Source organism: Scatophagus argus, chromosome 1 (genome assembly GCF_020382885.2).
Source record: "Scatophagus argus isolate fScaArg1 chromosome 1, fScaArg1.pri, whole genome shotgun sequence".
In the NCBI taxonomy this organism is placed as follows: domain Eukaryota; kingdom Metazoa; phylum Chordata; class Actinopteri; family Scatophagidae; genus Scatophagus; species Scatophagus argus.
In genome coordinates, this window is record NC_058493.1 from 4558925 (window position 1) to 4570934 (window position 12010).

Sequence of the window (12010 nt, forward strand, 5' to 3'; positions counted from 1 at the left end):
GTTTTTTCTTGCCACTGTCGCCAAATGTTTGCTTGTGGGGGAATTTAATTAAAGAGTTAGGTCTAGACCTGCTCTAATTGGAAAGTGTCATGAGATAACTTTTGTTGTGAATTGGCTTTATATAAATAAACTGAATGATTGCTTGATATAGCTTATTCCTTTGGGCCATACAACTCCATTGTCATCCAAACTGCAGCACTGGGTGTTCCTTCATCATCCTGAACATGGACATCTTTTTTTTCCACATCAGTTCCACATGCATGTGTGTGATGTGATTTCATTTAAATAGCTATCTCTTCAAAAGCAACAAGTTAGTATGTGTTTGAGACCCACAGACATGGAAAGTAGTGAGAAATGGATGTGTGACTGGATGTTTCAGATAGATGAGACACTGTCACCCGTCAAGACGTGTTTCTGTCATTTCTTTAATTTTTCGCATCCCAGTGTTTAAAACCTTTTCGTCGCCTACAGCTGGGCTGCTCCATTAATAGATCACGAGGATTCGGGTGAAGTCAAAATAACTATCATTTGGTGTCAATCTTCACCAATTACGCCTGCAACAGGATGTGAGTTAGTGTAACTTCATTTTCAGTCTTGAAAACATCTCATTAAAGTCTGCCATCAGTCCCTGTTCTGTAATTTTGGTGTTTGGATAAAATCCATCCCAAACAAAGCAATGTGGTTCTGTGAACAATGAATTTCCTCTCAGTGTGATGACACCATCGCCTGGTCGGTTTCTTATAGGCTCTACAAGCCACTTGTTAACTGCTCATGTGGCTTCCTGGCCATCAGCCAAATCTCTCCACTCCTCCCATGGCCCATAAAGCCTTTCTATTGCCTGTCCCGTGTGAGACAGGAAGCAAGGCCCTATGGACACTGACCTCACTGCAGGAAGAGAGTAGAGGGTGTGTGTGCTGTATGTGTACGTGGGTTTACAGAACTGTGATTCCGTATTCTCATTAGACAGTCCTGAAAGCATTGTGCTGCACCAGTCACTGCATGAAAAGCTTGAAAAAACACAATAAAAATTAAATATTTTTAGAGCAATTTTTAATGTGTACATGTCCAGCATGGCTTGTTAACACACTCAACTAGAGGTGAACACACAACACAAATGTATAAAATCTTACAGTTTTCTATGAAAAAAAACCCCACTAACAACCAATCAAAAAAAACTAATTGGAATGTTATTAACAAAAAAAAAAATATCATATCAAGTTCGAAGAGAAAAATGCACAAAATAAAATCAAAATGAGACAAATTATCAAAGACAAACAATAACCTCATCTGTTTTGATTGACTGCCACTTTTTTTTTTTTTTATACTTTTTTTTCTCCATACTCAAGTAGTAATGAAGAGAGAAGATCAAGTGTGAGATGCCACTACAGAACTGAATGAATCCAACAAAATCTACTCTCTACTTTAGCTGCAGTAAGTGGATTAAAACAGTTTTCTTAAGTGGGCTGCTCAACAGTCTGGATGCCTGTCTGAAGCACAACGAGAGCTGATCCACTGCACTCATCTGGGGGGAAATGCGACGACACAGAAGCTGAAAGTCATTTGTCAGCCATCTTTTCGGTTTCATCCCTGCGGTGAGTCTTTGAGTTAGCCAAGTGGTGATTTGAAATGAGTGGTTTCAGAGTGGATGGGTTCAGTGAGCAAGGTGAGATGCACTCTTTGGGCCATCATAAGCCGCAGAGTTGAGAGACGGAACACAGTCTTACTGTATGTCACAATGGACAGATTTTTTTTTTTCATTTTTTCTCTTTTGCTTTTATCTTTTCAGTCTGTTATTTATTGATCTATGTCTTCGTCAGAGCTCATACTTTGCACAGGACTGATGCAATGACTTTTGGAAGATTGTGGCTTGAAGGAGGTGTAGGGAGACGCTGATCGCAGGAAGCTGGAACACAAAAAGTGCAGAGACACAGCTAGAAGAATACCTGCCTTCTGAATGAAAGTGGAGATTTGAAACATTCATTCAAATGAAAGACAAAATAAGAAGTGTATTAAACCCAGAGTCAGAACAGCAGGGTTGTGTGAGGAAGGTTTAACATGCAGTGTTTACAGAAACACATCCTGAGAGAGATGAAAGCTCAGACAAGCTCAGCAATGTCCTAACTCAACCTAAACTTTGCATCAGGGCCCTGCACTTCAAAATGAACAAGGCGTTAACATAAAAGAATTTTAAATCTGAATGTGGCCGAGACCTGACAGGTACAGCATTTTAAAGTGTATCCTTCACTAGTGTTCAATGTTGCTGAACAAGGAGATGGATCTAAAAACAGGCTCTGCTGTGTGCCGCTGGACCTTGGCCTGGACTACTTTCCTAAAGGGGGGGGGTTGGGGAAGACAATAATCTGTTTGTGTGTGTGTGTGTGTGTGTTATGGAGAGAGAGAATAGGGGGAGGAGAAAGAGAGAGAGAGAGAAGGCCATTGTTGTTATTATGATCCCCTCGGGCTTCGAGGGCTGGGCTGAGTATGTGTAGGGGAGGGCAGGGGATAGAGGAGGAGTGTGGGAGATTTACAGTCAGAAAACGGGCCTCGCTTATGGAGAGTAGAGCTGATTAACTGAACACCTCGACACACACAAATACAGAAACACGCATCAATCAGCCTCGACAGATTTCTTTCCTGACCTTTCAGCTTTTCTCTTCTGCTTGTCGTCTCGAGACAATGAACTACATTACGTTCAATGTCTGTCACATTACAGAGAATCTCTCAAACTGCTGAATCTCCCAGTCTGTAATTTCAAGTGAATCAAACTTAGATACTCTTTTCAACTTTGAAGTGGTTGCTTCAGCTTTGAAGTGGTTAACTCCCTGTGGGTTCTCTGTGCGGAGGTTTCGGAAGAGAAAAGGAGGGTGGATAAAGGAGAGCTCCATACGTAACTTTGTGTCTAGTGCGATGAGTCTGCATATTCTGAACCTGTCCAGACGCTACACTGTCAAAGCACTCAGTGATGCGGCTGTAGGACCGATGGAAGAGCAGGACAGGGGAGGGGGTTGCGGGGTGCTTTTAACGCTGATTAGCTGTGTCCGCCAAGCCCCCGCCCCCCACCCCACTAAACAACCCTTGATGATGAGGAGATGAGCGATTGACACACAACACCGTTTCCTGGCAACTGCTATCGACTGGCCACCGATCAATCTCCAGACTTATGATGATGGCTGATAATGCTCTTCCTTTTCTTCCTTTCAGTACAGGTGTCCTGTTAACTTTCTGTCTGTCTGCATAGGTGTCCCACCTCAACCTGTCATCACCTAGCTGGCGGTCTAGCACAACAGCAGTGTCATGTATCGGCACTGCCTGTCAACATGCGGTCTGACTGACAAAAAAAGAAAGGCAGGTGAAGCAGACGTGCTGCTGATTAGAAACAATCGGAATCAATGTGCAGGCTTTAAAACAAGTCATGATACATACAAAACTACAAGCAAAACACTTAGAGAGAGCATTCCTAAAAAGGAACTGTCACCTACTGTAAGCTTAAGTTTCCTATTTGGCTAGCACTGTTGTTGAGCTAGTAGAAGAATTTGGGTCACATGAGCTGTTGCCAGTGGAATAGAGCTATCAAAGCCCCCCCACTCTCTCCCTCTTTCTTTCCCTCTTCCAACCCCTCCTTATTCCTGAGATCCAAACTTTGCAAGCTCGGAGACACGAGGTCAGCCTCGATGTTCCCTCCCCCCTTTTCCTTGTCCCAGCTGCAGGAAATCTCTCCTTGCCCTCCCTGTTCAGATCTGTGTAACCTGAGCCGGGCAAACTGAACCCCCTCTGGTCAGACTGGCAGCTTAATTCTTAATGCTACCTCAGATAAGCCTTCCTCCAACTCTAAAGTCGTCCACTCCTGTGCATTTTATCCCAACCAAATTAGCCATCAACTTCCATTAATTCTGTATAAAAATCAGTAGGTTGGCTCAATGTACTGACTTTTACAAAAATAATGACTTGAGTTTTGACTTAGAGTTTTGTTAATTTTTGCATTCACATGGTGTGCAAGGTGATTTTCATGCTTCATGAAAATAGATGGAAACCAGTGGCTGACAGGAACAGTTAGCGAAAATGTTCAAAAGCACCGGTATCCATCTTTAATAGAGATTTACTGAGTATTTAAGATGGACATTTGTCTGACATTTTCCCATCTCTGTTCTTGCGAGATGAAAAGGGAGTGTGGAGTGTTTTGGTTCTGAGAGTTTCAGGTTTACTTTAGGGGTCGCATGGGGTTAGCAGCATTTGCACACACCTGCTGTTTTTTAATGAAGAGGATTAGTCCGTGTTCACATGAGCCTGCACGGCCCGAGCCCACCCTGGCGCTCACAGCTATGCTATATTTACAACAGACAGACCACAGGTCATCAATGAGGTTTCTTACAACACTAGCAGTAAAAAGTCCATCTTAACCTGCATGGTACATTAGCTACACCCTACCACCGCTGTGTTACATTTGCAGTGTAACATCCTGTTCTGAATTTAAAGGCTAAGGCTTTGCTTTGTTTCTCCCCTGTTTTATGTCTCTCTCCCTCTCTCTCTCTGTCTCTCTCACACACACACACAGATGCAATGAATGCTTCCTCCCTTGTGTTATTTCACAGTGAGCTGATTTCGTTACTTAACCATTGGTCTGTCTCCTCTGCAGCACAAAGAAAAGGTCTTACTGTTGACAGAAAGGAGGCTCTCTGAGAATTAGCCACATAAATGAAAGCTAAGGGAAGAGGTCCCCTTTAAAGTCTGTTTACCCTTTCAGCCAAGGAGGTCTTTAAATAGTTTCCAAATAAGGAAAAGAAAGAAGGTAGACCCAACTATGTGAACACAAGACAACTTTGGAAAATAGGGCAGTAGTAGTCTGCATTTAATTGTAAATTAATAAGGGTAGTTGCTATTTATTACAACTTGGATCTTGGTTTTATAGCCAACATTTCTAACTGCTAACAATGTACTAATTAAAGGTAATTGCCAGATGAGGGAGGGATCATGATCAATCTGAATTATTCAATATTTTGAGATTTTGCTTATTTGCTTCTTTTTTTTTTTTTAAATTTTGCTGACAGTCATGTCCATACACTTAAAGTAAAGCTCGAGCCAGCAGCTTAAAGAGTGGCAGCATGCTGGACAAATGTCACATCCAGTTTGGATTTCTTAAAGTTAAGACACAAGCCAGTATGATGCACATTTTTTCAGTAATATCACTGTATTTCCAGACTCCAAAAAACGAGCATGAAACTAGCATTAAAAATAAGATCTAAATTGTAATAATACTGTAATTACCCCCTGAAACCTAAACAAACTGAACTCTGACCCAACCTTCAGAGTTACATGAACAGCCTAATCACAAGTCAAACGGAGCATATTATCTTGGCTCAAGCCAGGCTTCTAAATACCTCTTAATGTAGACTATACTGAAATGCTTGTTGTGACCCAACCATGTTCCTCTCTTATCTCACCTCCCACCCCATGACATATTGCACTGCAGAGAAAAGAGAAGAGATGTAAGATAATGATGAGAGGAGGAAGGAACACTCCCGAAGCCTACTTGAAGCACAGTGGTCTGTCCACAAATCACTCTTCCTTTTCTAAGCCTCTGCATTTCTTCCTTTTGTGGCAACAGTGATAGCATAAGCAGATGTCAAGCTATAAGTGAGGAAAAACCCCTACTGAGATTAGGGGAAGGAGGAGAATAGAAGGGCCTTCCTGCTTTAGAAACAATAATAATAACAATAAAAAAAAGTCACACAAAATAACTCAAAACAAAAACATCACCAAAACAAAAAAAAAAACAAAAAAAAAAACAATGTGCAAACTTCTCTCATATAAATAGACTACAGTCAACGCATTGTAGAGCACCATGGGAGACAGGAGGAGATTAGGCTGGTGTGTATGTGTCTGTGGGTGCGTGTGTATGTAAGACATAATTTATGCTTGTTTGTAGTTTGTGTGTATGTGTGTGTGTGCATATATCAGTACAGGATTGGATCTTCTACCACATGTACGTCGATTTGCAGGAGCCGCTGAGCACAGAGACGTGAGACAAAAGGATCACTTGGAAAGAGGGCTGGGTTAGAGAAGGATGATGTCCAAGGTCTGGTTTAAGTTCAAAGTTCAGTGTCCCCTGCTGGGGGTCAGACCCAGTCCTGCAGCGAGCGCTTGCAGTGCACCAGCAGCCGAGGCGCCCCCTTGCTCTGCAGGGTATTGATGATGGCGTAGATCAGTCCCAGGATGCACAGCACCAGGACCAGCGGGATGGTTACCATCAGGATATTCATGGTCCGTTCCTCGCTGTCATCCACCTTCAGCACCACATCTACCTCGTTCGTGTCTTCCTCACGACCCTCACGATATTCTTCCTCTTTGTCGTTGTTCGTGCCTTTGCCCGCATCTTTGTCTGTTCCACCTCGATCTGTTCCATCCCGATCTTTGTCTTTGTCGCCATCACTACCTGCATCTGGGTTGAATGGTGGCCTGTTCACATCTGGGTATTTTCCTCTGGTGTCTGTGTCTGTGTCTGTGTCTGTGTCTCTGTCCGGGTCCAGGTCCACACTGCAGCCCATAAAATCTCTCAGAATGGACTTAGGGTAACCAGGTTCGCTCTTCATGCGGTGGTTGTCAAACTTCCAGTACTTGGATCCTTTGTAGAAGAAGGTGTATGCTGGAGAAGGAAAGAAGAGCAGAAGACATCAGCCAACATAACAATATGGAGATATACAATTTATGGGAATGGTTTGACATTTTTGGAAATTTGCTTCTTTGCCTCCCTTGCCAAAGGTTAGATGAAAAAATTGACAACATTCTCACTATCTGTCTGGACAATATGAAGCTAGGACCAGCAGCTAGTTAGCTTAGCTTAGCACAAAGACAGAAAACAGGGAAAACAGCTAGCCTGGCTCTGGAAGGCACTGTTCCTGGCCGCATCACCTCATGTCAATAAATAAATAAAGACACTGATTGTATTTCTTTTAATTCATATAGAAACTACATTAGAATATCTTGAAACTACTAATTAACAAATTGTGCTAGGCTAAGTGAAATACAGGTACGAGGATGACATTAACACTGTGGAGAGAGAAAGTATTTATTTGTCAAAATGTTTAATTTAATCACTTTAAGATTTGGCTCAAATTTGTTTTAATGTGTTGTTTAAATGGAAAAATTCTAATGTCTGTCACTCCTGTCACGCCTCTCTATTTGTACTCAAACCAAGTACAGCAAAGCCAAATATACGTCACATGTAGCTCGAATTCATTTTCCAACAGACACACAAGCATGCCATCCCCTACATGACATGACCACACCCTGATTCATTGTTTCAGAGAAAGAATCAGGGTGTGACCCTCTCTTACCCTTTTTCACACACACACACACACACACACACACACACACACACACACACACACACACACACACATACACACAGAGTAAGCGAAACGACTTCTTGTGTCAGCTCACCCCCATCATCACTAAGGAAAGCCCCCTTGGGAGTGGAAGGCACAGATGATCCCCAGACGCTGATTGGTTTCGGGTAGCCTCTGTCAGCCGAGCGTGACTGCTCGCTGAAGCGCCAGTACCTGCAGACAACAGCAGCGGAGAAGATGCTTGTAACTGTTTATCAATTGTCTAAGACATGTATTCATGTATTTGAGGATTTGTGAGTCATTTTAAATTTATTTCAGGGACTGAGAGGGTTTAAAATCAAGCTCCACCTGTAAAAGGCTGTTTAATTAGATTAGTGTGTAAATTAGTGTTCGATGAAAGGCTGACAGGCTGTAGGCTGCATTACCAGTCTCCTTGAAAGAGGTAAGTGTAGCCGGATGGCTCCCACCAGATGGCTGTGTCTATTCGATCGTAGGGAATATCTCGACCATAATCCACCAGCTCCAGTGGATATCCCTGTTCCAGATTAGCCTCCCTGAAAAGCCAGAATCTGTTTCCTTGAGAGGCAAGAAGAGGAGAGGAGAGAAGAGGAGAGAGGAGGAGAGGGGGGGAGAAGAAAGAAGGGGAGAGGAGAATAGCTTAATGATCCTTTCTGGTGCATACCTCGATACACTCCTTATGCACCCACTCATAAACCTTATGGATTCTGGAAAATGTTAATAACACACAATCATACTGCATTCATGTACATTTGGTTACACGCATGTCTGCATACGTTGGTACAGACTCTATTCCTGCAGACATTTAATTTGCTGGCACAGACTACTGTATACTGAATAAGTGAAATTGAATGAGAACAATAAGAACAATCAGAGAAACCAAAGCAGCATTTGCACACACTTGTAAATGACATGAAGGCAATAATGATCTGTTGGCAAGCGACCAAAAAAAAGCACAATGTTGACTAAGGAGTTTGAGTTTTCTTGTAATTATCCACTGGAAGCAGCTTGTCTAACATCAGGCTAAAGCAGATCTCTTGCTGAAAAGAAAGTTTTATTGTTTTTACTGTGTCAGACGGGGGACTCCGTTCCTCCGGGCACCATTACATCTCTCCTCTTGGCTCCAATCCACTTTTCCCTCTCTCTTTCACCCACACCCACCCATCCATCCCTCCCACCCAACTCTGGCCCCTTGCTCCTCATTTAAAATGAAAGCTCTACACTCAGCATCTGGAGAGAACAAGTGGTTGACGCAATGCTTCCCAGGGTTCCTGTCTTGTACAGCCCTGATGCGAAATCCCATGACTTATTCCATGACTTTCCATCACCACGCCAGAGCGCTTCAGTGACCTAAAGATTTGACTCCTTCCTGCAGTGTAACTGGTGTTCTAAAGAGATAAATGATGTGGATCCTATTATTGTTGGGCTTGTTTGGGATAAGAACAGCTGTGAAACCTTTGGGTTCACGTCTCTGAGGTTCCTATGCTTTCCAAAAATTACAACATTCAAAATCCAAATATTGCTGGTTTTATCTTCTTTCTATTTTTTTTTCTCAGTACATGGTATGCCGACTTTGAACTTACTTTCTTGGTAGTTGTAAGTTGAATACAGGAGTCTAACCTTCCAAGAATGTAAGAGCACAGTTCGCTCACTTACAGCTGGTGTAACAGTTTCCTTGTTGACATCACCAGCTCAGTTAGACAACACAACAACCATGCAGGACGGTTACGTACTGTATATTTACAACAAAGTGATATCTGTTACATGCTACACTGCCTCTGTTTTCATTTATATGCAGTGCCTATAAAAAGTATTCACCCCTTTGGATGTTTTCCCTTTTTATTGCTTTTCTAAATGGAATCATATATATATAATATACATATAATTTGGCTTTTTTGACAAAAATGTACAATTAATTATAATGTAAAATAAGTGACTGCATAAATATTCACCCCCTTCAAGTCAGTATTTAAAACATGAACCTTTGGATCACAGCACTGAGTCTGTCTGGATAGGTCTCAATCAGGCTTGCATATCTGGAGACAGCAATTTTATTTCATTCTTCTGTCAGGTTGTACAGAGATCAGGCAGCATTTTTCAAATCCTGCCACAAATTCTCTATTGGATTGAGGCCTGGGCTTTGACTCAGCCACTCCATAACATTCACCTTGTTCTCTTTAAACCACTTCTGTGTAAATCCGTTCCCAACTCGTGGTTCTCTTGGAAACCAAATCGTTGTCCTCAAGGATTTTCCTGTATTTTGCTGCAGCATTTTATCCTCTACCTTTACAAGCCTTCCAAAGCCTGCTGCTGAGAAGTATCCCCACAGCATGATGCTGCCACCACCATGCTTCATGGTGGGGATGCTGTGTTTGCGGTGATGTGCAGATGTCTGCAAAACACGTTTAGTATGATTGCCTAAAAGCTCCATTTTGGTCTCATCAGACCATCAGACCAATGAACCTTCTCATCTTCTAATCAGACCAATGAACCTTCTTCCAGCTCCATTTTGGTCTTGTCAAACCAATGAACCTTCTTCCAGTTGACCTTGGAGTCTCCCACATGCCTTTGGGCAAACTCTAAGCAAGATTTAATATGAGTTTATTTTATCAGTGGATTTGACATTAAAGAGATGTTTTTCGTAAATTTTTGTCAAAAAAAAAAAATAATTATATTGACTATGATTCCATTTATAAAGGCAATAACATCCAAGGGGGAAAATACTTTCTATAAGCACTGTAATTATTCATTTTTATTGCAGCTTACTGGGATATTTCTGGTTTCACTGGAAATGGACGTAGAACAGATGGTCATCTGGGAAGAAAAAGATGCCCACTATCTCAAGCTAGATTGTCTTGTTAGCTGGACTGCAGACAAAAAACCCAAAACAAATAAACCAACAACAAACATCCATCCATTTTCTATACGCTTTATCCGTCAGGCTCGAGTAGCTAATTAACCTAATGTGTATGTTTTTTTAAGGACTGTGGGAGGAAGCCAGAGCACCCAGATAAAAACCCACACAGGGGGAACCAGTGTATCGCCTCCAACAAAAAAAAATAAAAAAAAAATAAAAAAAAAATCAGGTAGGCAATAATTAACAATTCTATCACACTTTTAACATTACTCACCTAGAAAATCCCTAAATTAAATCCAGGAATAAGAGTTCAGTCAGTCAATAACTATGTTGTCAATGTATAATATGTTCAGCTCAGCACAGCAAGGAGTGTGGAATGACAAAGACTGTAACCCTAGTGTGAAGCTGTTTTTGCTTTTGTGCTTCTACCTTGGGCACATGAGCAACAAAGTTAAAAGGTGTTCAGAAATGACGTCAATTTGATGTAATGGCGTAACATAAAATCTGTGATATAAAATCAGGAGCCTGCACAGGGTTTTTTTATTTTGAAATTTGACCTGACGCTCTATGCCATTCCTGTGCTTGACTTTTTGCCAGACAAGATCTGATCTGTGCAGCTTGAGGGAGTTTCTGTCAAAAATAGACTGGGTATGTATTTTAAGTGTAACAGAGTGAAGAGCCACTTCTGAGATGCTTCCAAACTGTACTGTGGTGTGAAATCACAAGCATTGTCCAGAGTCCAGAGAGAAGGATTCACTGCATTCCACAGCAATGTGACCCCCAGAGGAGTCAAGTTGTGACAGTTGTGGGTTTCGGTGCCCACTGCCAGTTCCATTGATTGGATGTGACATGAATGCTTGGATGCTCCACCTCAGAATCAAACAAGTCAACTCTCAAAGCATCCAACGTGAGAACACAAGTACAAGGAAAGGACTACTGTCTTCCATGCTGACAAGAAGTCAAGATGTGTGTGATCTGATTGGTCTCTCAGCCATTCAGACACTCAGGTCTGCCAGTGCTCCCGTCCTTTCCTTCTTTTCTTCTTTTTCTTCTCCCCCACTTCCTCTTCCCATGTCTTCTTTTTTCTTTGCTGACCTGCAGCAGAGTAACCCACTGAAGGGCTTGCTGATGACATCATCCTCATCATAAACAGCTGCCCCAGTCAAGCTGCATCAAAGACTGACTTCTTTCTGTTTCATTCAACAATTTTATCCATAAAAGACAAGCTGCTCTCAGTGACTCACAGTAAAAATAATGACCTGTGCTAAAAGAGATTTATACTCTTCATGTAGAACACATTAAGGACCACTGCTTTCGAAAGGAGGTGGAGGTACGTACAGTATATCCTCAACATTATTTGCAGAAGATGAAGAAAGATCAAGGATATGTTTTATTGGCAAAATATGAGAGCATTAAGACATAGAGCAGTTTCACTGTATTTATGCTGTAAAGAAGAAACCAGATGCTGGGTGGTTTTATATACAGGAGAGTATACTTATGTTCCATATGCTTGTGATAACAACTCTGCAGTACTTGAGAACTGCAATATCTTATCTACAAAGATAAAAACAAAAGATTTTTTTAATTTAAAGAGCTGCTCTGCTTATGATAAAACCTGGATCTTGCATTACACCACAAAATGCTACTGCTACTGGAATGTCTGTCATGCTCTAACACACAGCTAATAATACCAGAAGCTTATTTAGAACAGGGTCAGCCTTGATTTTAATGCAAAAATTGCCAAAAAATAAAGGTATGTTCAGTCCCTAAAGGAGATGAAGTGGAGTTAATG

General features: G+C 41.7%; 1 protein-coding gene across 1 annotated transcript in view; it reads right to left on the minus strand.

Annotated features, from left to right (window-relative positions):
- Positions 1–1033: 1033 nt before the first annotated feature.
- The window catches only part of mmp15b (matrix metallopeptidase 15b), a 29709-nt gene continuing 18732 nt past the window's right edge, over positions 1034–12010 (minus strand). Inside the window, exons 8-10 of the mRNA XM_046398036.1 lie at positions 7769–7919; positions 7438–7556; positions 1034–6640 (exon numbers count right to left, since the gene is read on the minus strand). Coding sequence (XP_046253992.1) covers positions 6114–6640; positions 7438–7556; positions 7769–7919 — 797 coding nt within the window. The 3' untranslated portion in view covers positions 1034–6113. The remainder of the gene's footprint in view (positions 6641–7437; positions 7557–7768; positions 7920–12010) is intronic.